At 41.1% G+C, this 26,770-nt stretch overlaps 1 protein-coding gene across 1 annotated transcript in view; it reads left to right on the top strand.

Annotated features, from left to right (window-relative positions):
- Nucleotides 1-26,770, top strand: part of LOC117403098 (obscurin-like protein 1) — a 46,738-nt gene that overhangs the window by 16,076 nt on the left and 3,892 nt on the right. The window contains exons 9-29 of the mRNA XM_059032069.1: nt 441-716; nt 1,688-1,963; nt 2,596-2,871; nt 3,504-3,779; nt 4,412-4,687; nt 5,561-5,836; nt 6,044-6,316; nt 7,356-7,631; nt 8,236-8,511; nt 8,750-9,025; nt 10,086-10,364; nt 10,929-11,201; nt 11,678-11,953; nt 14,470-14,736; nt 15,437-15,706; nt 16,608-16,874; nt 18,785-19,051; nt 19,440-19,552; nt 20,014-20,167; nt 23,104-23,265; nt 25,060-25,164. Of these exons, the coding sequence (XP_058888052.1) occupies nt 441-716; nt 1,688-1,963; nt 2,596-2,871; nt 3,504-3,779; nt 4,412-4,687; nt 5,561-5,836; nt 6,044-6,316; nt 7,356-7,631; nt 8,236-8,511; nt 8,750-9,025; nt 10,086-10,364; nt 10,929-11,201; nt 11,678-11,953; nt 14,470-14,736; nt 15,437-15,706; nt 16,608-16,874; nt 18,785-19,051; nt 19,440-19,552; nt 20,014-20,167; nt 23,104-23,265; nt 25,060-25,164 (5,190 nt within the window). The remainder of the gene's footprint in view (nt 1-440; nt 717-1,687; nt 1,964-2,595; nt 2,872-3,503; nt 3,780-4,411; nt 4,688-5,560; nt 5,837-6,043; nt 6,317-7,355; nt 7,632-8,235; nt 8,512-8,749; nt 9,026-10,085; nt 10,365-10,928; nt 11,202-11,677; nt 11,954-14,469; nt 14,737-15,436; nt 15,707-16,607; nt 16,875-18,784; nt 19,052-19,439; nt 19,553-20,013; nt 20,168-23,103; nt 23,266-25,059; nt 25,165-26,770) is intronic.

Raw genomic sequence — 26,770 nt, 5'->3', positions numbered from 1 at the left:
TGATATAATAGTTTGGAGACGGAATCAAGTCTTGTGATAAGGCCTTTTAATTATCCTTATCTACTTGTTAGTCTGTGAATAGTAACTTTTATATAACAGTTTTGAGTCTAGCAAAACAACAGTTTTGTGTATCACATGCTTCAACATATCACAGACAATTATTATTTAAATCCAGAACTATTCGCTATTGAATCTCCTGTAAACTTTTTTTTCCCAATACAGTATAACTGACATTGTAAACACAAATCCCTTTATTTACTAATTAAATGATCATATGTGAAACAATATATTTATGACCTTTCGCCATATAGTAGGAGCTAAAAAGTAATGTCTTATTGTCTACATTTGGTCTCATTGTCTTTATGTTGAAACTGTTTCAATTGTGTTAAATACAGAAATAGTAACACAAATCTTTAAATGATTACTTAAACCGCCTGTAGCTCCACCGGTGAAGTTTGCAGCCCTGTCGGAGATGGACCGTCACAAAAGCATTGAATCAGGCAGCCCCATTGAGCTGTGCTGTGAACTGTCTAATCCCAAAACACGGGTCCACTGGTACAAGGATGGAACGGAGCTCCACCCACAGGAAGGCTTTGACATCCAATCAGTGGGAAGCACAAGGAGGCTGGTCATCCAATCAGCAGAGGTCTCCCACTCAGGGGTGTACTGTTGTGACGCTGTTGATGATGTCATCAAATTTAATGTGGCTGTTGAAGGTGATTTACAGTGGTTGAGAGGTTGAATCTGGTCTTCCGATAAGTTAATGGCTTTTGATTATACTTACAAATCTTGTTTGTGATCAGGAACTTTAATATACCACTAAAGAGTTCTGAGTCTTCCAAAGCAACACTTAAATGCTGCACTTCACAGATTATTCTGATTTAAATACTACATCATTCATTATTGAACTTCAGTTCAGAATCTAAAAAACTATTTTGGTTAATTCTTAAGCAGTTCCTTTTATTGTTTTAAGAGTGCTGTCTGGTGCATTCTTTGAATTTAAGACCTGCAATGCCTGAGGCACAGTGAGTTTCATACAAACGTTTAAAAAAAGCCAATCATGCAAGTAGAAATTTGATTAAAAACTTTTTTCTAACTGTGAAATATTTACGGCTTGCCTTTTGGTTTTATTCAGATACAGACTTACGTAGTTGTACTTGACTGAAGACTCTAGAAAATAATTAAGTCAATTAACTTTTTTTTTTAACTCAAAGTTAGTTGTTTATATTTCCACACTGGCATTTATTTTACCAGTAATGTAAGGAAATGAACGTTTAGAATTGTATCATGTTATTTGTGAATGTTTTTTGCTACATGTTTATAGTAGCTTGATAAGCAAAATGCAAACAAATAACTACAATCTTTTAATTAGTCAACAATTACTAAAAAAAACTAAATAAGTTGATACTAAAAAAAAAAAAAAAAGGTCCATAGCGTTCTCCATCCCATTTATTTAGTAAATATGAGTTTGTTACGTATATTAAATCCTTCAGTTCTGGATCTAGTTGTATCGAATGCATTAATTTAAAAAAGCCTTTAGCTACACCGGTACCCTTCGTTAATTTTGTATTTTGTCTTACTGTAGTCTACATTTGGTCTCATTGCCTTTATGTTGAAACTGTTTCAATTGTGTTAAATACAGAAATAGTAACACAAATCTTTAAATGATTACTTAAACCGCCTGTAGCTCCACCGGTGAAGTTTGCAGCCCTGTCGGAGATGGACCGTCACAAAAGCATTGAATCGGGCAGCCCCATTGAGCTGTGCTGTGAACTGTCTAATCCCAACACACGGGTCCACTGGTACAAGGATGGAGTGGAGCTCCACCCACAGGAAGGCTTTGACATCCAATCAGTGGGAAGCACAAGGAGGCTGGTCATCCAGTCAGCAGAGGTCTCCCACTCGGGGGTGTACAGCTGTGACGCTATTGATGATGTCATCAAATTCAATGTGGATGTTAAAGGTGAATCACAGTTTTAAGTTGAATCCAGAACAAATTAATTCCTTTAATTCTTCTTGAGGCAACTACTGTAGCACATTTTGTACTTAAGAACCACAACATAGTTAACACAGCCCAAAAGCGTATTTGGGTTTTATCTTAAATGATTTGTAAGCATTTAAGATGAAGTGTTGCACCCAAAGAGTTACTATTGTAAAATATTTGAGTTGCAACACACTAGGAGGCATAAGTTCCATTTCAGGTACCACAGGTACTTTATTTAGGCTGCTCCCTGCAAAACAGCCGCTCAGAACAAGCTTAACGCACAGGGGCTTTGTCCCATGATGATGAACCTGCTGAACGGTAGTGGTTACTCACTAATAGAAAAATAACCCACCATCAGATTGCAGACATGAATAACACCAAAGAATGGTCTCCCATGATTCACCCTCCAACTGCATACTAGAGTGCTCCTAAATCCCCATTGACAATACCAGGGTGTACTGCACCTCCACCGGCTGTTTTTTGCCACATAATGGTGTTGTGTGACCACAGCACCCCACATAGTATGTAACGTGGATGTAGACTTGTAAAACTTATCTATTTACTGTCTTTAACACGTCTATTCCCATTCTATACCAAAATAACACCTGTAGCTCCACCGGTGAAGTTTGCAGCCCTGTCAGAGACTGACCGCAACAAAAGCATTGAATCGGGCAGCCCCATTGAGCTGTGCTGTGAACTGTCTAATCCCAACACACGGGTCCACTGGTACAAGGATGGAGTGGAGCTCCACCCACAGGAAGGCTTTGACATCCAATCAGAGGGAAGCACAAGGAGGTTGATTATCCAGTCAGCAGAGGTCTCCCACTCGGGGGTGTACAGCTGTGACGCTGTTGATGATGTCATCAAATTCAATGTGGATGTTAAAGGTGAATCACAGTTTTAAGTTGAATCCAGAACAAATTAATTCCTTTAATTCTTCTTGAGGCAACTACTGTAGCACATTTTGTACTTAAGAACCACAACATAGTTAACACAGCCCAAAAGCATATTTGGGTTTTATCTTAAATGATTTGTAAGCATTTAAGATGAAGTGTTGCACCCAAAGAGTTACTATTGTAAAATATTTGAGTTGCAACACACTAGGAGGCATAAGTTCCATTTCAGGTACCACAGGTACTTTATTTAGGCTGCTCCCTGCAAAACAGCCGCTCAGAACAAGCTTAACGCACAGGGGCTTTGTCCCATGATGATGAACCTGCTGAACGGTAGTGGTTACTCACTAATAGAAAAATAACCCACCATCAGATTGCAGACATGAATAACACCAAAGAATGGTCTCCCATGATTCACCCTCCAACTGCATACTAGAGTGCTCCTAAATCCCCATTGACAATACCAGGGTGTACTGCACCTCCACCGGCTGTTTTTTGCCACATAATGGTGTTGTGTGACCACAGCACCCCACATAGTATGTAACATGGATGTAGACTTGTAAAACTTATCTATTTACTGTCTTTAACACGTCTATTCCCATTCTATACCAAAATAACACCTGTAGCTCCACCGGTGAAGTTTGCAGCCCTGTCAGAGACTGACCGCAACAAAAGCATTGAATCGGGCAGCCCCATTGAGCTGTGCTGTGAACTGTCTAATCCCAACACACGGGTCCACTGGTACAAGGATGGAGTGGAGCTCCACCCACAGAAAGGCTTTGACATCCAATCAGAGGGAAGCACAAGGAGGTTGATTATCCAATCAGCAGAGGTCTCCCACTCGGGGGTGTACAGCTGTGATGCTGTTGATGATGTCATCAAATTCAATGTGGATGTTAAAGGTGAATCACAGTTTTAAGTTGAATCCAGAACAAATTAATTCCTTTAATTCTTCTTGAGGCAACTACTGTAGCACATTTTGTACTTAAGAACCACAACATAGTTAACACAGCCCAAAAGCGTATTTGGGTTTTATCTTAAATGATTTGTAAGCATTTAAGATGAAGTGTTGCACCCAAAGAGTTACTATTGTAAAATATTTGAGTTGCAACACACTAGGAGGCATAAGTTCCATTTCAGGTACCACAGGTACTTTATTTAGGCTGCTCCCTGCAAAACAGCCGCTCAGAACAAGCTTAACGCACAGGGGCTTTGTCCCATGATGATGAACCTGCTGAACGGTAGTGGTTACTCACTAATAGAAAAATAACCCACCATCAGATTGCAGACATGAATAACACCAAAGAATGGTCTCCCATGATTCACCCTCCAACTGCATACTAGAGTGCTCCTAAATCCCCATTGACAATACCAGGGTGTACTGCACCTCCACCGGCTGTTTTTTGCCACATAATGGTGTTGTGTGACCACAGCACCCCACATAGTATGTAACGTGGATGTAGACTTGTAAAACATATCTATTTACTGTCTTTAACACGTCTATTCCCATTCTATACCAAAATAACACCTGTAGCTCCACCGGTGAAGTTTGCAGCCCTGTCAGAGACTGACCGCAACAAAAGCATTGAATCGGGCAGCCCCATTGAGCTGTGCTGTGAACTGTCTAATCCCAACACACGGGTCCACTGGTACAAGGATGGAGTGGAGCTCCACTCACAGAAAGGCTTTGACATCCAATCAGAGGGAAGCACAAGGAGGTTGATTATCCAATCAGCAGAGGTCTCCCACTCTGGTCTGTACAGCTGTGACGCTGTTGATGATGTCATCAAGTTTAACGTGGACGTTGAAGGTGATGTGGAGTGCTTAGAGCTGAATCCAGTCTGCAATAAATTAATCCGTTTAAATCTTCTTGAGGCTACTAACAAATCTTACAAGTTTGTGAATAACTTCCATTGTCTGATTTAATACCCGTGCATACCTAAAAACTGCTGATACCGCTTATTTTTTTATATGCATTTTGTGTTATTTGTTGAACCAGTTTCTTTTACACCAATTAATATGTGTGTTTGTAAGACAATTCTGTCTTCCCTGGGAGTCCTTAAAAATTGGACGAATATCTTAATGACCCTATGATGGTTATATATAATCTATAACAAATATCTTGTCTGCAGGGAGAAATAATGATTAATTATTTCTGCTGCTTTGCGTCCCTCAGTATTTAACATGAATAACATTTGTCATCGTGCTAGCCTATATCTTTATAGCATTGCTTAAAACCGCGTTGTGTAGGGCCTCTCCTCTTTTAGCAAGCCAGTGGTTTCACAATGGACTGGTAATCCATTACAGTACTCAGGTACTTGTATGGTCTGCTCAACAATTCTGGTGAGCTGGTAACCCGCTAGAATGTGGGAATTGGAAACAATATTTACTGTCCTCTTACTGGGAGCCCAGCAGGTATATACAGTACAATCCCAGACAAGGTTTACAGCAAAAATAATTTATTTAGAAACATAGACAAAAAACAGTTGACTTTTGAACTTCAGAGTAAAGGGATTTTTGATGGACCTACTTTTTGGACCAGTTTGACCAGCACCTAGACTCCTAACCAGCTGAAAAGAAGCAAACTACCAGCACTGACCAGCAGTCCAGGTGTACCGAGTTGTTTCATTGACATTTTCCACAGTAAATCTTTTTAAAACAGAACTCATTATGTGTCCTGCAGCTCCTCCTGTGAAATTTAATCCACTTCCTGAAGCTGACCTCCACAAAAGCATTGTCGAGTCCTCTCCCGTGGTGCTGTACTGTGAGGTGTCTCGCCCCGACGCTCCTGTGCGCTGGTACAAGGATGGAATTGAAATCCAACCAAGAGATGGCATTACTGTTCAATCTGACAACACAATGAGGCGACTGGTTATCCAATCATCAAATCTCTCCGACTCTGGGGTTTACACCTGCCACGCAGTAGATGATGCAGTGATTTTCAATGTGAACATTCGAGGTAAAAATTTAATTTTGTTTAAAAAAACTTAAATTGAGCACATTATTAGTTCCCTGGTAATTGCTGGTACACAACAGCTTACCGCTGTACCATTTAAAATAAAAATAGCAACTTGAGTTGTCTTGTTGGACAACATGACTCCAAAAGTGCAACTTGAAAACTTAACTTTGACTATTTCCATTAACTTGGTGCTTTTTTTTGTCTCAGAGCCACCTGCGACAGTCGTACATCCAAGGGAGGACGTCCATCTGGAGCATCAGGTTTCCGAACGAATTGTGTTGAGTTGTGAGCTGTCCCGCTCTAATGCAGCTGTACACTGGTACAAGGATGGCCAGGAGCTTTTGGAAAGCGATGATGTCATCCTGGAATCCGAGGGACCTCACAGGAGGCTGATCATCCTCCAGGGACGCACTGAAGATTCTGGGGAGTACGTTTGTGACACAGCAGACGACTCAATTTTCTATCAGGTTACAGTGATAGGTGAGCAATATACACAGCACAACCTGTTGCATTGTAAATACTACAACTACATTGTGAATTAGACATATCAATGTGAAAAAGGTAATTAAAACAGAATCCTGATAAAAACATAGTACTACAGTAGATTATTTATGCAATCCCATAAAATTCCAATGACAGGCAATACAACATTCTGTTTTAGTCACTGCTTTATCAATTTCACTCAAAATCAAAAGAAAACAACTTTAAAATTATAATATACATGGCATTTTTTGTATTACTTTTAATTTAAGGGGATTTCTTTTTAAGTATCCCTATAAGGGGAGCTGTTTCTGTAAATCTTCCACTGCTTCTTCAACTTGCTAATATTTCATAAACAATTTTATATGTTTGACTTCACATTTTCAATGTTATGTAAACTCCTCAAAATCTGCACCCTTCGCTGTAACCTAATACAGCTGCAGTGGTGACTTTGTTTTCTAGGTTACAAAGACCTAATTGACTTAATTCTCTGTACACAACTGTATTCTATGATTCACTTGTTCGATCACTGATATTGTACAAGAACATATGTTTTGGATATATTGGACTGACATCAGCTCACATTACACAGGAATCTTTATAGACAAGTCAGACACTATCTTAGTTATTAATTTTATTATTATTATTTATTTCTTAGCAGACGCCCTTATCCAGGGTGATTTACAATCGTAAGAAAATACATTTCAAGTATCACAGTACAAGTAATAATACAATTAAGAGCAAGATAAATACAATGACTTTGGTTCAAGCAAGTACAAGTGTGACAAAATACAATTCAATAATACAGCAGATAACAGTGTCAGTGATAGTTACATCAGGATATGATTAAATACAAAATACTACAGATTAAACACTTTGCAGATTACAGTACTCTGAAGTACAGGATTAAATGCTGTAAAATAGGGGGCAGATAAGAGCAAGTAAAGCGCTTTTAAGGAAGGGTGAAAAGTGTCCCAGGGGAAAAACAGAGGAGTTCCCATGAACAAGATTTCTTAATCTCTTGTTGACTCTCTTTCAGAACCTGCAGTCCAGATCGTGTCCCCCAGCCAGTCCCCCGTGGAGTTAGAATTCCTCACAGAAGAGTGTGTGGTGCTGAGCTGCGAGGTCTCTCGACCCAATGCATATGTGCGCTGGTACCAGGATGGACTGGAGTTAGAGGAGACAGAAGACCTCATCCTGGAGACAGAAGGAGTCCACAGGAGGCTCATTATCCCCAAGGCTGCAGTCCAAGACTCTGCTGAATACATCTGTGACACAGTTGATGATTCAGTGACCTTCATGGTGAAAATTACAGGTACTTTCTTAATAATGATGACCTTGGTTACCATTACTCACTGATATACCTTGTTGACCAAAAAGCTTTCGACTCATATTTCTGTCGTGTTAAAACCACACCAAGAAATATTAAGTTGGTCTACCCTAGTTTAACCCATGCTTAACCAGGTTATACTTGGTTTCAAATTTGGTTGTACATCCAGCCATTGTTATACCATGTGTGCCCATGAAACAAACATGGTGAATAATGCTTCCATGATTTACCGAATGTTTTTTCAACTGTGGCCTAAAATCTCCTCTGCTTTTATAGTCTTGCCATGACAGTGCTGCTCTTACCAAATTGCTAGTTACTTTATGGAATGCATAATCCCTATTCTTTTTTACTGTCATGGAATTTCAGTATTCCATTAGTACCAGACACTCACGTTTTGTAAACCACAGGTAAAAAGTATGCAAATAACGTACTTGGGATAGTACGTGATGGATAAAAAACCAATCAAATGGGGGAGATCCTCATTTGAGGACCAGGTCTAAAAAGAATGTTAAACCCTATGATGGGAGTGTTTTGAGTGGATGAGAGGGATAACTTATGTTAAGTTTTGATTCCAAATCTTTATCTTCAGAACCGCCAGTGAAGTTTGTGCGGCCTCATAAAGCCCCAGGGGCTGTGAAAGTTTTCGTGGGAGACCCTGTGGTGCTGGAGTGTGAGGTCTCCCGTTCTAATGCAGTGGTCAGCTGGCGGAAAGAGGGACAGGAGATGGAGGACAGCAGAGAGGTCACCATCGAGGAGAATGGAGTTCTCCGGCAGCTGATCATCCTCTCCCCCAAGCTGGAGGATTCTGGGAATTACTATTGTGACGCCAAAGACGAGACAATGGATTTCAGCGTGAAAGTTACTGGTGAGTTTCCAAAGAATGTATTCCTTCATTAATTTAGGTATTATATTCTTTGCTCCCCTAATTATTGTGCAGTTTAACTTTTCATTTATAATGAAGGAACAACCTTCTCCACTTGAGCTGGCATGACCTATATGCATGTTATTTCTGTTCTCAAAGTGATACTGAAGGATTATTCACATAGTGTTATGTAGCCTTTGTGAATGTGTTATACATGCTTTATGAATCTTACTTCTTTCAGAGGCACCAGTGCAGATCAAGCGGAAAGGGGAACTGAAGACTCAGCAGCAGGTTATGGTTTCAGACGATGTTGTCCTGGAGTGTGAGCTCTCTAGAGCCAATGGGACCGTCAAATGGTACAAGGACGGAGAGAAAATCACAGACAACGAGCGTGTCTGTTTGGAGGAGGAGGGCGCTTTCCGCTCGCTGGTCATCCTGAACGCAGAGACCTCAGACTCAGGGGAATACTTCTGTGATGCCTGTGACGACAGCGTTGTTTTCCATGTCTGTGTGAAAGGTAAGGCATGTTACCATAGGTGATCTGTTCTGGGAAACACTGCCACAGTAGGAGGAAGGGATTCTCCATGTCCTGCACCCAGACCTGCTTAGTAGAACTAGCTTGTGAGAAGTGTTACTAAAATGATCAGGTCTGCTCTGAACTTACCAGAGTTATTGCACAAATCATCTCACCTCTAATAAGTCTCACCTGAGTCTATACTGTAGGTCTTTATTGCATATGGAGGGGTTAAGCATTCGGCCTGCTTACTGGCACCTGATCATTTTAGTAGCACTGTTTACAAGGACTGCAGGACAAGTAAAATTTCTTCCACTTATTTTTGCTGGGTTTTCTCAAAGCAGGTCACATATGCACCATGAAACTATTGTCTCCAATATTTCTCTAGTAGTATAATCAATTGAAGTTTTATGTTCTTTATATATATATATATATATATATATATATATATATATATATATATATATATATATATAAAATAAAAAAAAATCTGTAGTTTTTTCATCCATGTCCAGCGTCTTAAGCATTGGCTGTTAATAAATATAACTTCCTAGGTTGTATAGATTTAGGTCAGCCCACAATCCTGGCCTATTCACACTACCTAAATAATGCACAATCAACGTGCATTGAAACCACATGATGGTAGTGAATAGGGGAAACAAGGCATTAGTTATGAATGTCGAAGTGCATTAAGGTTTCTTACCTGCAGCTGCTCTGATTCAAGGATTAAACAGCATTCAGATTTACTCACTAATGCATGAAAGAAAATTATGTATTTTTTTCAAAATTTGGTTAAACCTTCATTTTAAAAATTAGAAATCAGAACCCTAATGTACAGTACAGTAAATAAAATGTATTCTAAATTAAAGTTCAAGTGTGTATTGAGAAGGGAAGCTGAAATAAAGTAAAGGAAATCTTAAATTATACTGGCAGGCGAGAGCTCTTTGATTCCCATTAACTAGAACATTGACCAGAATGTCGGTTGAGATGTATTTGACTTAATTTCACTGAAAATACTGTATTAAAAAAGAATGAGCTTGGGCTTTCTTACCCTGTGTTTCAGAGTGTCCAGTGACCATCATAGGAAATTCAGACAGCCCTGAGCACCACAGTCTGATTGCTGGTGATGACCTTGTGTTGACCTGTGAACTCTCCCGGTCCAACGCCACGGTGGAGTGGTACTGCAACGGGAAGCCCCTGTCCTCAGAAGACTCCCGTATCTGCATAGAGACCCTCAGCTCAGTGCGCCAGCTGGTCATCTCAGACCTTCAACCCTCAGATTCGGCCGAATACATCTGTGATGCAGGCGATGACAAAATGGTTACCACGGTAACTGTAAAAGGTAAGTCTGGTAAAAACATTGCAGTCTTAGATCATGAAAAATTGATGGCAGCCAGATTGTCGTTGTGGATGTGAGATACAGACCCAAGTGTAAAAGAACCATTTGGGCAACAGTTTCATGTATAACATTAAGCCTCAGGCACTGTTACCTCACTGACAGGGACCACTACAGGCACTGCTGAGCTCAAGTGGCACCTGCAGAGCTGGCCTTTCTCCTGCAGGGGACGGTAGCTCGTTGACATCCGCTGTTGAGGCTAATAATAAAAGAATCTCAAAATCACTCTCTTTGACCTGATATTCAGATTGATTAAAAGGTGACAAAACAATCTAATAATTTTCGTAGATTGTGGTATTTGATTCCCAGATTGCTGATGAAATATTTGAGGTACTGTATACATATATTTTAAAGTGCATTTTGAGTTACTTTTACAAAATATTTAAATGCAAGACCAGTTAATGGATTAGTCGATTCTTGCCACAGTCAGTCATCTAGCTGGTAACATCAAATCTGAATATTCCTTTTTCACCTCCCAATAATTATTTAAATGTCCATTTTTACATTTAGAGACGCCTGTTCAAATTCTGAACAAAGAAGATGCGAAGGAGTCAATTGAAGTTGTGGAGAATGACAGCGTGACGCTGTGTGCGCGGGTCTCCAAGGAAGACGCCATGGTGCAGTGGTTAAAGAACTGGAGGGACATGAGCGGGGAACGCTACTGCGCAAGCAGTGATGGGAAGTCCCGCCTCTTCAGCATTCACAAAGTGCAGCTGTCAGACAGCGGAGTGTACACATGCGACGCCTTCAGTGATGAAATTCATTTCACCCTGCAGGTCAAAGGTAGGAGGAGAGCCCACAAATGGGGGTGCAATAAAACAACACTGGGATCCTATCTACTGCACGGTACAGGCATATTTATGCTCAGTGCAAGCTCATAACCTTAAAGGTGTAAAAGCTTGTGTTATGAAATACTTCCATAAGTCTTAACTGTTGTGTAATTTAATTTGTAGAAGCACATATTATAGCAACAAAAAAAAAAAAAAATCTGGTACCATACTAGGGTGAAGAAAGCAGTTTTCATGCCTTATTTTCAGGTAGTTTGTTATACTTACACCTCCTGGGTCATGTCACCTGGTGAATGAAATTTGAATCACCCTTTCAATACTTCTTATCTGCCAATAACCGGTCATCTACTTTCCCTAATGACTGACAGACACTACTGAGGTGAAACAATTGGTATCTCCAGCGTGATTCTAAAGTTTAAGCAGAGAGACTAGATTTGAACTATTTGTTATTTTGTCCTATTATTCCTTAAGCGGCTCCCATCAAGTTTGAACGCAAACAAGAAAAGCCAGAGGATGTGTTTGCCACAGAAACTGAAAACACCATCATGTCAGCAGTGGTGTCAAGTGATAAAAGTGAGGTGAAGTGGCTCCGTCACCAGAGCCAGATCTTTGACAGTGAGAAGTACGAGATGAGGGTGGAGGGCAGAGTTCACAGCCTCATTGTGAAGAACACGTCCAAGGAAGACAGCGGCATGTATACCTGCGTCTCTCAGGATGATGAAATGGCGTTTGTTGTCAGTGTGAAAGGTGGGTGCCGCCACATTACACGGTTTTCATTTCTCCATTTTATGTCACACTAATCGTGAACCGTTACCATGCAAATAACTATGGGGTAAATGTGTCAAATGGCTGACTGAAAGCTATTTTATATATATATATATATATATATATATATATATATATATATATATATATATATATATATACAGTACTGTGCAAAAGTTTTAGGCAGGTGTGAAAAAATGCTGTAAAGTAAGAATGCTTTCAAAAATAGACATGTTAATAGTTTATATTTATCAATTAACAAAATGCAAAGTGAGTGAACAGAAGAGAATCAATATTTCAATATATAAAAATCAATATTTGGTGTGACCACCCTTTGCCTTCAAAACAGCATCAATTCTTCTAGGTACACTTGCACACAGTTTTTGAAGGAACTCGGCAGGTAGGCTGGCCCAAACATCTTGGAGAACTAACCACAGTTCTTCTGTGGATTTAGGCAGCCTCAGTTGCTTCTCTCTCTTCATGTAATCCCAGACAGACTCGATGATGTTGAGATCAGGGCTCTGTGGGGGCCATACCATCACTTCCAGGACTCCTTGTTCTTCTTTACGCTGAAGATAGTTCTTAATGACTTTCGCTGTATGTTTGGGGTCGTTGTCATGCTGCAGAATAAATTTGGGGCCAATCAGATGCCCCCCTGGTGGTATTGCATGATGGATAAGTATCTGCCTGTACTTCTCAGCATTGAGGAGACCATTAATTCTGACCAAATCCCCAACTCCATTTGCAGAAATGCAGGCCCAAACTTGCAAGGAACCTCCACCATGCTTCACTGTTGCCTGCAGACACTCATTCGTGTACCGCTCTCCAGCCCTTCGGCGAGCAAACTGCCTTCTGCTACAGCCAAATATTTCAAATTTTGACTCATCAGTCCAGAGCACCTGCTGCCATTTTTATGCACCCCAGTTCCTATGTTTTCGTGCATAGTTGAGTCGCTTGGCCTTGTTTCCACGTCGGAGGTATGGCTTTTTGGCCGCAAGTCTTCCATGAAGGCCACTTCTGACCAGACTTCTCCGGACAGTAGTTGCCCGTTTCTTTGTGCTTCTTCAAAAGAGCTTGGACAGCACATCTGGAAACCCCTGTCTGCCTGAAATTTCTGCCTGGGAGAGACCTTGCTGATGCAGTATAACTGCCTTGTGTCTTGTTGCTGTGCTCAGTCTTGCCATGGTGTATGACTTTTGACAGTAAACTGTCTTCAGCAACCTCACCTTGTTAGCTGAGTTTGGCTGTTCCTCACCCAGTTTTATTCCTCCTACACAGCTGTTTCTGTTTCAGTTAATGATTGTGTTTCAACCTACATATTGAATTGATGATCATTAGCACCTGTTTGGTATAATTGTTTAATCATACACCTGACTATATGCCTACAAAATCCCTGACTTTGTGCAAGTGTACCTAGAAGAATTGATGCTGTTTTGAAGGCAAAGGGTGGTCACACCAAATATGGATTTGATTTAGATTTTTCTTCTGTTCACTCACTTTGCATTTAGTTAATTGATAAATATAATCTATTAACATGTCTATTTTTGAAAGCATTCTTACTTTACAGCATTTTTTCACACCTGCCTAAAACTTTTGCACAGTAATGTATGTGTATATATATATATATATATATATATATATATATATATATATATATATATATATATATATATATGTCTATAGAACTTGCTGGTAGAATACATCTGGAGGTCAAATTAGAAGAGCTGTACCCGATTTACTGATCAGGAGGACTAAAGATCAACAGACCTCCCGGAGACAAAGCCCAGCCTGGTTAGTCTCCAGTACAGTGCATGTTTCTATGGAGAAAAATAAATTGCCCAGCTAGTCAAGCCACAATGGACTCTGTTTATAAAGTTTTAACTCCTGAGTTGGTTTTTCAAAGTCTGTTTTATATATACAGTAAAGCGTGTCTAATCCAGCCCCTCTACATACTGGGATTCTGTATAATTCAACTTGATTTGTGGGTCCTGACCAAATCAATTGAATGGTGTGATTCTGAAAAGAAAAGATGCCTGGAAAAGACTTTACTTAAAACAACATGGAGAAAACCTGAATGCCAGCAGAAAGCTCCTGAATCCCACATGCTGGTACGAACAAGTGAACGACTTTGTACGGGAATGGTTTAAACAGGATTGTGCTAACAGGTACAGATTTTGTTGAGGCACTGTATTTATTATACTGTATGTACTGTATTAAAGTTTTTTTTAAGTGTTCAAAAATTCTCAATGATGCTGGATTTGACAGGTTTTACTGTAAATGAAAGTTTCATATTTATGAAACTGTTCTTTTCTATTGTTAATGAAACTATTAGTAGTCCAGACAGTTTTATTAATAAAAACAGACATTCTTTAAATAACTCCTGTGTTAAAGCTTTGTGAACACAGCCCCGTTTTTCTTAGTTTTCCCTTACATGGATTCATGCAGCACTAGATCATTACATAAGATGATTACATTTACCTTTTGCCTTTGTGGTTTAGAGCTGAAGTTGAATTTTGTCCGAAGTTTGGAAGAGGTCTACGCTTACAAAGATGACACGATCATTCTACGTTGTGAGCTCTGCAAACCCAAGGGAGATGTCCAGTGGCAGAAAGATGGCCAAGAGATCCTTCCCAGCAGATATCTTGTTATCAAGGCCGACGGTCGCGAGCGCTCACTGACCATTCACCGTGCTACAGGCAACGACACCGGGGAGTACGTCTGTGAATCCAAAGATGACAAGACGTGTGCCAGAGTTACTGTGGAGAGTAAGGAAATAATATGTATTTATTTTCCTAAGAAAAGATTCTGTTTTTTCAACTTGCTGGGAACTATAGATCATTAGACATTAAAGTAATACAGAATATATGAGATTTATTCCAATCAATGGGTAATGAGTCCAAGAGTCAGAGGTGCACGTGTTGTTTTGGCAATACTTTGTCATTTCCACTTACAATAGGAGACCCCTCTGTTTGTTTGGTTTTTCTTGGCTTGAACTCAGTGTATAAGCTTTCTTTCTTGTTCAGTCCCGAATGGTAAATTTCCACCTGCCAGGTGGTCTCAAGTGCTCACATGTCTGTTTGCATCAGAGACTGGTTGCTGGAATGTGTGGGATGTTCCGTTAAAAGGGGCATTTATAAAAGCTAAATCCCAGTGGCTAGGTTTATCCAATGTTTCTTGCCCTTACTACATGTGTAATAAATATATAATTCCATGGAAATGGCCTTTGCCAGGGTGTTACCATGTAATTACATCCGTTAACAAGATGGCTCACAAGACACATTCCATGTAATTACACAGTTGCTACCAAGTAACTGCAGCAACAATTGGTAATTACCAAGTTACAGTATTGTAATTAAAAATGGTAGCTGTTCGTACTCTATAATCTGAAATGCTACCAAAAAATGTTTCTATTCAGCCTTCCAGCTCTGCAGGCAGTTATTGTTCTTCCTCCCCCTTCTCTCTCAGTGCCTCGGGTGGTGGAGGTCATCGCAGAACTGCACAACATCACTGTGCTGGAAGGGGAAGACGCCACATTTAAGTGTGTTGTGTCACCAGAAGATGCCAAATTGGTGTGGCACAGGAACGGCAATGTGGTTGTTCCAGATGAAAAGTTTGTGGTGTCCAGAAATGGGCTGTGTCACACACTGACCATCCGGGACTGCCAGCTTACAGACAGCTCCAAGGTGACGGCTGAGGCTGAGGGGGTGGTGTCGAAGGCCAACCTTCAGGTTCAGGGTGAGTGACCACCACAGCAGATCGATGCTTTGCATTTAATCAGATAAGCCACCGTGGTTCGGTTTCTTGTTTCCAGTCGAGATTGAGAGACATAGTAAACACAGTAAAACCTTAATTTGTACAGTATATTGTGCACTCATTTACAATTTTGAAAATAATTTGTGTGCTATAACCAGGTTTGCGCAGTATACTCGGGTTGTAGTATTTTACTGTATGTAGTATAAAATGTTTCCTGAGTAGTATACAAGAGATTATTAAGGACGCTAAATCATGCGTCTTATACTTAGGCTGCATCTTGTATTCAGAAAATGACGGTGTAACAAGTGCATTAAATAAATCAGATATGTTCTTTTTTATGATATAGGGGTAACGGGGTGCTTATTAAATAAATTAAAATAATACAACTTTAACATTCTCATAAACCCTGATACAGTTTAATACATGTTGGCAACTGTATTTTTCTTTTACTTAAGAAATAGAACACTGGTTTGACAGAACCACCAAGGTAATGCCTGATAATCAGCATTTATTGTGATTAGATACTGATAGAACTGTTATCTTTACTGTTATTTCATCTCTTTATTTACCTTTTGCTTTCTTTCTGTTTTGCTTTTTAAAGCTAGATGTTCCATGGTGAACTTACCGTGTCATGCAATGGAGCTTTCTGATTGGTACATAAAAGTTTGGAGGTTTCTGACAGGATTTAATGTTAATTTGAGTTTGACACCACTAATATACAGTGATTACCACCTTTAACGATTTTTCAGGTTCAACCTCTAAATACACCTGTAAGGTCCAACTTTGTGGCAGTACAATTCTGGTAGCCCTCAGTAAAGCAGGATGCTCTTTTGGAGGGTTTTCACACTAACGCTACGACTGTTCTCCCCCCTCTCGGGTACAGAAGCGCAGGTCCTGTTCACAAAGAAGATGGAAGCCGTGATTGCAGAGGAGCATGGGGAAGCCACGCTGGAAGTGGAGGTCAGTCTGGAATCAGGGGAGGTCCAGTGGATGAGACAGGGTGTGGTCATCCAGCCCAGCCCCAAATTCACACTGAGTGCGAAAGGGAGGAAGCGCAGCCTCACTGTCCGCAACCTCACCTTCTCAGACCAGGGCACCTTCTGCTGTGAGACTCTACATGACCGGACACAGGGCAAGCTCAACGTGGAGAGTGAGTATGCCGGCTCTACTTCTACTTCCTGGGTTATCAAGGCCTCAGTTTGCTCCCTCATTTGTACAAATAAAACTGGGTTTCAACCAAAATTAGGCTTCAGTGCTCTCTATGGGTTTTAGTATATAGCGCAACACTCGTATGCTTCCCTGTCTCACTTTTTTAGAATTTTTAGAATCACATTTTCTTTAATAGTAAGTACTGAATGTTCAGGGAAATTAGGATTTAAGCAGATACAACAACAGGGAGTCATGCAGAACACACATACAGTAGGAGCCATATACAGCTACCCCTGTGCTGGTAAATGACACGTCACAATTGGGTTTGTTGTAGTATTTGTTTAATCAGTCATTGTTTGTTTTTCGTGCTGGAGGAGGCTGTCTGACTAGAAGCTAGAGTTGCAGGGATGATGACATACAACTGTTCATTACCAGCAGGCATTACAGTCTGAAGGCTTGTTTTTTCTGACATCTTTCTGTTCATCCTGCAAAACAACCATGATTAATAACAAAGGGAAATACCTGCATATAAAGATCACGATTAATACAGTTATGTGGTAAGAGACGGTTGCTGCAAGAGATGGAGAACAAGCATTATCATTGAAAATAAACTCTTTAGTATCATATTTATTAAAAAAACAAAAAAAGTATATAACCATCTGATATAAAATGTGTTTTGTCCCTAAAGGTTTTTTTGTACTGAATCAGAAGACACGCAGGTATTTTCCGTAAAGAAAACTAGAACAAACAAACAAATGTTCTGTAATGCCAAGAAAACTCAAACTTAATTACCCCCCACTCTCTTTCATGACTGTTTTAAACTACCGCTAACAATAGGATCTTCTTTATAAATACCCATTGGTAAATTCAAAACACGATTTTGTTTGGCTTTTATATGAATTATACAATACAACAACACAATCTCATATCTCAATACAGTTGTAAGCTAAAACTGAAGCTGTAATAGAACATTAACCTTGTAAGAAATTAACTATTATGAAAATGTAGATGATATGAAAGTATTAATTTAATCCAATGATTTCACCCCAAGGATTAACTCCTTCCCTCGATAGCCTCTACTATTGCTGTATTTATAAACTGTTGTTAGAAATAAGCCATTAGGTTTACACTACATTGTTCATGAATTTATAAGTAACAGGTGGGGTTTCCTTAGCAGCTGAGGCAAACCTCTCCGAAGTGTCAGTGGAATGGAATGCAAAGGCAAGTATGACCTTTGCCTTTTATTGCGTCAGGGGAATCCACATCACTTTTCATTGCATCTAAATTTATCTCTATAAAATTTTAGGTGGTGTGTGGAAAGGATAGCATCAGTGGTGTAGCTAGAGCAGGGGTGGGAAATCCTGGTCCTGGAGGGCCGGTGTCCCTCCTGGCTTTTGTTCCAACTGTGCTCTAAATTACTTAATTGTACTGATTATTACCAATTATTGGTCTAATTAAGTACTATAGAGCACAGTTGGAACAAAAGCCAGGAGGGACACCGGCCCTCCAGGACCAGGATTGCCCACCCCTGAGCTAGAGGGTGGTTTTAGGGGTCTGAACCCCCCCACCCAAATTTCATTATTCAACAACGTGGAAGAGAAAGAAATGTCAGCCATCTGCGACACTGTAAGCCTCCGTCCCAACCAATGTAAGCTTTCTGTTTGCTTTGCTGCCCTCCTAAGCACACTTACCAGTTCAAACACATATCTAGTTTAGAGTCCTGTCATTTTTACACCAGATTCAGCCTTCGGCTCCTTAGTTTGGAAAACGCGTGTTCACGCACTGTTCCAACAGACGTTGAAGTCGAACATTAATATAGAAATTATGGCCTCAACTAATACTAGCATTCATATGAGGAGATACATTTGACATGCTAATATTATAATCTCAATCCCTATTGTTACTCCACAGGCAGGAAAATCTCAATCAAGAAAGGCCTGACGGATACGGAAACGTTAGAGAGGGAGACAGCCTCGTTTGAGGTGGAGGTCTCGCACGTGGATGTGCAGGGGGTGTGGCAGAAGGACGGGATCCGTATCAAACCCAACAAGAACTGGCGAGTCAGCACCCACGGGAGGGTGCACGCACTCACCCTGTCCAATCTCACACTGGAGGACAGCGGCACCGTCACCTTCAGTGCAGAGAGCGTGAGAACATCAGCGAGACTCACTGTGAAAGGTACTGCAGGGATTCTCCTTCAACAGTGTTCACCCACATACATTGTGTTACCTGTTACTCTTTAGAGCAGTGGTACACAACTCAGGTCATGGAGGGCCAGTGTCCCTCCTGGTTTTTGTTCTAACCATACCCTAAATTAGTTAATTGGACTAATTAAGCTTCTAATAAGGTCCAATAAAGCACTTTAGGGTGCAGTTGGAATAAAAACCTGCAGGGACACCGGCCCTCCAGGACTGAGTTGTGCACCACTGCTTTAGAGACTATGTATTTATACAACTTGAAGGACTGTTTGAAGGAATGTTTTGTTAAGTACTTTTTAATCTTGCTGAAGTTTTCAAAAAGAGACCTGAGAGAATGTTCTGAAAGCTACAGTGCTTCTGTGTTTCAGAACCCCCAGTGATGTTCCTGAGAGCGCTTGAGCATCTCCGGATACCTGAAAGCTCTGGAGCATCGTTTGAGTGTGAGCTGTCCAGGCAGAATGCAGATGTTAAGTGGTTAAAGGTAGTAATAAAATTTAAAAAAAAGCATTGGTATTTAAAGGTATACCTTATCACCAAAATTGTCTTTATATTACATTTCTTACATGTTTAATATCCTATTATGTGCATGCTCTAACATTCTCTATTGTCTTTTCCGCTTACACCATTATTTACCAATCTTACAACATTCCAGCAAAAAAAATGTTTTTCAACCGAGTGCTTCTGAAATGACTAAAAGCTGATCTTCTGATGTAATTTAAAAAATGATAATCAGGCTGTACAGTAATAACAGTTGCATGCTCCTAGTGTTCCTCTCTAAAACTCACTTCAGGAATTAAGTGTTGAGGAGTCTTTTCAGAAGCAATCCCATGGTTGATAACATTAGTTAGTATGCCTAGTAAATAATGATATAAGGAGAAACAGCAATAGTGGGAGTTTTGTACGTTTTTGGAACTTTTACAAATGTCTTAAATCTGCCTATAGAACGGACAGGAGCTGAAACCAGGGAAGAACTATCGCATCTACTCAATGGGGAGAAAGCGGTTTCTCCAGATAATCAAGTGCAAGATCGTAGATTCAGGGACTTACACCTGCGACGCTGTGGACAGCAAAGTGACTGCTGTCTTGGACGTCTACGGTATGATAACACCAAATAATTTTATTTAAGAATGTATAAGAATGAATGTATGAACATATATAATATACTGGACAATATATAATAAACATTTTAGTATATATCACTGTAACAGGGTGAAGTGTTACATGTGTGGGTAGTCACTGGAAAATACTCACAGACATAGAGCATTGGTGTTGCTATGCCGCTCAGGCGCTCAGATTTAATGTTAACGCCGAACTGACACTAGGGTACCAGCGATGGTAGACCTAGTGTCACATTTAATAAATTAATAAAAACAAAAAAACAAAAGCTAAAAATAAAAGTTTGCCACACAAAATGACCAGCGCTAGTCCCACTAAAAGGAACGTCCCGCTCCAGGAACCTACTACTCTACGGTAACCCTCTTTATACTGTTTTGGGATCCACCTCCCCTAAGCTGACCTACTTCTGTTGTGTTATTTCTGAAGTCCTGGCCTCCCAGCGACTCCAGGCCATTCTGACGGTCCTGGCTGGGCAATCGCCTTCACAGGCCCCGTCTTGCAGTTAAAGGGCTCCGTAGTAGTCGTTCCCGCAGAGCGGACGCTTCCCTCCTGGATGTAAACAAACTCTCACTCTGCGCCCGTCTGTACAGCAATGGCTTTGCAGCAGCCCCGAGCTGTAGCGCAGCCGCTTTTTGAGCTCTGCGCAGCATCCCCAGGCATGCCCCCCAGCCAATCCAGACCTCCCGATCACTTTAGCTCAGGACGCGCCTGCCACTCAACTGGTTGCTTAGCAACGTGTTTCCAACTGTGCGTCGCAGCTGATTTTCTATAGGCACACACTTGCGCAGGAACCAGCGACCCGGTTCCCTGTCACATATCTTCCCCCTCAGAATGGCACCACCGGTCCGTTCGATAACTCCGACTGGTTCCTCCTCCGTTTTGGGGGGGGGGGGGGGGGGGGGGGCGGTCAGTGGGTGGATTGCTGTCGTCCCCGGCGCCATCTCTAAAGGGACCGAGACACGGCGACAGGAGACCCGATTTGCGTGGACAGGGCGACCGAAGCGCAGGCTGGTGACCGGGCGGCTGCAGCTGCCGGCAGAGGTGAGAGCCTTGGCGACAGTGTAGCGATGTCTGGTTCACCATGGGGAGCGAAACAGGAGTCTGGGCGAACAACCATGCCTGCTGATGCTGCGACCTGGGACCCAGGCCCAGCGATGGGAGGTCCAGACACCAAGGTCGGGTGTCTGGGAGCACGGGTCAAGGGCTGCAACCCACAGGCGCCGGACTGTTGCCCAGTGGTGGTTGGGGCTGTGGTAGAGGCAGTCTCCTCCTCACTGGCGATTAGGGCAGTAGCTCCTCCTTTAGCCCTCCGGATGGCAGTTACTCCTTTATGGAACGGTAGCTGCTCCTCTCTCGGACGTCAGCTCCTTCACTTGGACCACAACTCCTCCATCGGCTCTCCGGACGGCAGCCACTCCTTTGGCCGAGGAAGGCAGCCCTTGCCTCTCCACACGCCTCGTCCACGTCTCCAGTTGCTCCCTCAGCAACGCCTCCGGTGGCTGCTGATCGTCAGCTGGTTCTGCCTGTGCATCCTGGTAGGCAACTGCTCTGTGCCTATCCTGCCTTGACTCAGCAAGACCAGTGACGCCCACTCTGACACCATATGTGACAGGGTAGCGTTGCGGGCCCAGATGGTATTCAGCAGGCAAGGAGACTCAGAGACAAGGAAACTGCAGTTAACGCGCTTCTGCGCTGTTTAATAAACAAAAGGAAATCAAAAGGTCAAACAAAACACTGCTCACAGAGCAAAAATAAAACAGTTAAACAAAAACAAAACTTTCACAGTAAAACAATCACAAAATAACTGGCACAAGGGCCCAAACAAAAGGTTTAAACAAAATACAAAAATGTAAGCTGGGCATTAGCCTTCACTAAACAGCACACAAACAAACAAACAAACAAACAAACAAACAAACAAACAAACAAACAAACAAACTCACCCAAAACACCTCCACCAAACAAAGGATTTTCCCCTTTTTTATAGCATGTTGCTGGAGCCTAATTATCAATTATTCAATTAGCTCCAGCCACATTCTCACATGTATTTTGGCAGGGATAGGAAATTAACCCCATTCCTGCCAACCACCACCAAATCACCACACAGTATTATTATTTACAGGCAGGGCCCTGCCCTGCTACAATCACCTTCAGGCCCTGGGGCAACTGTGTTCTATCATATGTTTTTTCACTCATGGTTTTTTTTAGTGTACAGAAAAAGTTCAAGGCATTCGATAGGATAGGTACAAGAATGATTTGCATATACCGTTGTTGATATAAGAGTGCCACCTGCTGTCCTGAAAAAGGACATCTTTTCAACAGCATGTCAAGTGCAGTAGTTAAAGCCATTATGGTAGACTTACAGTATATATGTAGTCCCTGAGTACAGCTGTCTAATTTGTAACATATTCAAGGTCATCCCAAATGTTTACCTGCTTTCCTAAGCATAATGTAACACAGCAACTCAGCAAACAACAAGCCTCTAGAACGTCCTAAAGGCTATATTTACATCAAAGATTATCAAATACTTCTGATGCAAAAATGAATCAGTCACTAATGAGACTCAAAGAAAGTGAGCATAACAGTCTTAATGACAATATCTAAATTACTTTCTGTGTGGGACATATCTCTATATACAATTGTTTTGTAGGAAATCCATGACCACTTTAAAACATGAAAAATTTGATTTAGCTTCTTGTAGTTTTAACTTAAAGTTGGAGGTGAACTTAGGCACTGAACGAGATTGTGTAAAATCTATATTAACAAGGCATTATTACAGTGGGGGGGGAGGGGTCACATTTAATCAAATTTACTGTGGGGTTAAAAACTTTATTGTGGGATCTTTGTACCCCATAACCCCCCATTAAAATGTTTCCTTGTTGTCGGAACCCACACTAACAGCGAGGCCCTTGTTTTCAGAGCGGGAGGTGGAGATAGTGCAAGGACTGCAGGATGCTGCTATCCAAGAAGATGAAAACGCTGTGTTTATGTGTGAGGTGTCAGTGGAGGATGTGAAAGGAGAGTGGCTCAGAAACGGGGAGAAAATCAGGCCCACCAGCACCGTCAGAATTCGGCAGGAAGGTGAGTTTCTATATTTATATAGTTATACTTTGTCAAAATATTGAATCGAAGCAGGTCTCCAGGAATAAAGGTCAGGACCACATTTCTGTTTTCAGTATATTCTGAAAATAACTTTTATTTAGTTTAAAATCCTGAAACCTGTGTCTCCTACAGCTGACCACAGCAAACACACATCAACAGCCGACAAGGTCCTGTCTCACTCCACCCCTCCTGACCAAGGGGTGCCCCCTTTATCCTTTCCCCCTTGCCATGGATCATAACCTCACCCTACTTCCCAAAATAACCCTTTAAACAGCCATGGGGACCCTCACATAACTGTAGTTTGTCTATGTACCCCCAGCCCACTGCCCTTGAGTTGCCTCAAGTGCAGCTAAGGTGGGTATTACTCATACTGCATGTTTCCTGTCTAAGGAAATTGATATGTTGGTGTATAGTGTCAATCTTTATGAATGATAACACATAGGGTGCTTGTGACAGGGTGTCCGCCCCCCTACATTTTGTGTTAATATTTGGGCATTGCATTATTATTTGTATTATGATTTATTGTTATTATTGTATTTTGTATTTCTGCTGTTTGAAAACTGGCTATGTATTAGTTAAAATATAGTTGTATTAGTGTTTGGCTAGGATGGGGTTAATTCCCATCCACAGATGATTGTTCAGGTGTAGGTGGTTAGGAGTTTGATTGTCAATTGCGCAATTAACTCCTAACCACCTGCTATATAAGCCCAACTCCAGGCTCATGAGGGTGGACTGGAGTTAGGAGACAGAGACAGAGACAGAGACAGAGACAGAGACAGAGACAGAGACAGAGACAGAGACAGAGTTTGAAGGAGCTAGACAGCATTGTGAGAAAATGACTGCTACCTTTGTTTTGTTGAGGTATTCGTTCTGTTTATTTTCTGTATTGTAGCTTTGTTTTGTTTGACCCTTGTGTCAGTTTTATTTTGTAGTTGGAAGTGTTTTACTTTGTTTATTTAATAAAACAGTGCCCAGCCAGCAGTTTGCACCGGGCATACCTGTGTCTTGTTCCTGGTTTCTACCATCACACTCATGACACCATCTTGTCAAACACCAATACAACTACATTTTCAAACAGCAGAAATACAAAATACAATAATACAAACAATTGTAACAATAAATCATAATACAAGTAGCAATGCAACGCCCAAATACTAACATAAAATATAGAGGGGTGGTCACAGTGCTGTATAATAGAAGTTGGTATGGCTTCCACTTCTTTAATTCAGCAATTAAAGAGTACAGATTGATACAATGCAACATCAATGCAACACACATTATCAGCAATCTGTGAAGTGGGGTATTCAATTATGGATACACATGATTTTTTATAATGTGCAATATAGAGTAGCTTAAGGTATAAAATGTACACTATCAACTAATATTTGTAAGTATTCTGGCTTCTGCATTTTGTATTAACTGCAACTCAAAGAAACAGCCAATTAAAAGAGTTTAAATGGGAATAAAGTCAGTGGTGCTTACAGTATATTATTATTTATTTCTTAGCAGACGCCCTTATCCAGGGCGACTTACAATTGTTACAAGATATCAAATTATACATTATTTCACATACAATTACCCATTTATACAGTTGGGTTTTCACTGGAGCAATCTAGGTAAAGTACCTTGCTCAAGGGTACAACAGCAGTGTCCCCCCACCAGGGATTGAACCCACAACCCTCCGGTCAAGAGTCCAGAGCCCTAACCACTACTCCACACTGCTGCCCTGCTGCCCTGCACTCACTTAATTATCCTTCCTCTTCTCACATCCAGGGAATAAGCATTTCCTCCTGATTTGCAATGTGAAGACAGAGGATTCTGGGAAGATTACATTTATTGCTAAACAAGCAGAATCCACAGCCAACCTGGAAGTGGAAGGTAAGTGGTTCTTTTTTTCAGTCATTATAACAGCAGTGTTGTGTGATGCACTGCTGTTATAGATTCTGACTCCTCAGAACACACACAGACGCGCTCAAATTTGTTGGTACCCTTACAGCTCATTGAAATAATGCTTCATTCCTCCTGAAAAGTGATGAAATTAAAAGCTATTTTATCATGTATACTTGCATGCCTTTGGTATGTCATAGAATAAAGCAAAGAAGCTGTGAAAAGAGATGAATTATTGCTTATTCTACAAAGACATTCTAAAATGGCCTGGACACATTTGTTGGTACCCCTTAGAAAAGATAATAAATAATTGGATTATAGTGATATTTCAAACTAATTAGTTTCTTTAATTAGCATCACACACGTCTCCAATCTTGTAATCAGTCATTCAGCCTATTTAAATGGAGAAAAGTAGTCACTGTGCTGTGTGGTATCATTGTGTGCACCACACTGAACATGGACCAGAGAAAGCAAAGGAGAGAGTTGTCTGAGGAGATCAGAAAGAAAATAATAGACATGCATGGTAAAGGTAAAGGCTACAAGACCATCTCCAAGCAGCTTGATGTTCCTGTGACAACAGTTGCAAATATTATTAAGAAGTTTAAGGTCCATGGAACTGTAGCCAACCTCCCTGGGCGCGGCCGCAAGAGGAAAATCGACCCCAGATTGAACAGAAGGATAGTGCGAATGGTAGAAAAAGAACCAAGGATAACTGCCAAAGAGATACAAGCTGAACTCCAAGGTGAAGGTACGTCAGTTTCTGATCGCATCATCCGTCGCTTTTTGAGCGAAAGTGGGAGACCCAGGAGGACTCCACTTTTGAAAGAAAAACATAAAAAAGCCAGACTGGAATTTGCTAAAATGCATATTGACAAGCCACAATCCTTCTGGGAGAATGTCCTTTGGACAGATGAGTCAAAACTGGAGCTTTTTGGCAAGTCACATCAGCTCGAAAAAATGAAGCTTTCAAAGAAAAGAACACCATACCTACAATGAAACATGGAGGAGGCTCGGTTATGTTTTGGGGCTGCTTTGCTGCGCCTGGCACAGGGTGCCTTGAATCTGTGCAGGGCACAATGAAATCTCAAGACTATCAAGGCATTCTGGAGTGAAACGTACTGCCCAGTGTCAGAAAACTCTGTCTCAGTCGCAGGTCATGGGTCCTCCAACAGGATTATGACCCAAAACACACAGCTAAAAGCACCCAAGAATGGATAAGAACAAAACATTGGACTATTCTGAAGTGGCCTTCTATGAGTCCTGATCTGAATCCTATCGAACATCTATGGAAAGAGCTGAAACTTGCAGTCTGGAGAAGGCACCCATAAAACCTGAGACAGCTGGAGCAGTTTGCTCAGGAAGAGTGGGCCAAACTACCTGTTAACAGGTGCAGAAGTCTCATTGAGAGCTACAGAAAACGTTTGATTGCGGTGATTGCCTCTAAAGGTTGTGCAACAAAATATTAGGTTAGCGGTCCCATCATTTTTGTCCATGCCTGTGGCAAAGTGCCCCGCCCCTGTGTGCATTTGTGTGTTCTGTGTTGTATGTTGCGTGCGTGTGTTAATGTTGGTGTATAGTCATTGGTACACGGGATATA

This window comes from Acipenser ruthenus, chromosome 10 (assembly GCF_902713425.1).
Source record: "Acipenser ruthenus chromosome 10, fAciRut3.2 maternal haplotype, whole genome shotgun sequence".
NCBI classification, from domain to species: Eukaryota; Metazoa; Chordata; class Actinopteri; order Acipenseriformes; family Acipenseridae; genus Acipenser; species Acipenser ruthenus.
The sequence above is the reverse complement of the archived record's forward strand: the minus strand, read 5'-3'. Positions and strand labels throughout refer to the sequence as shown.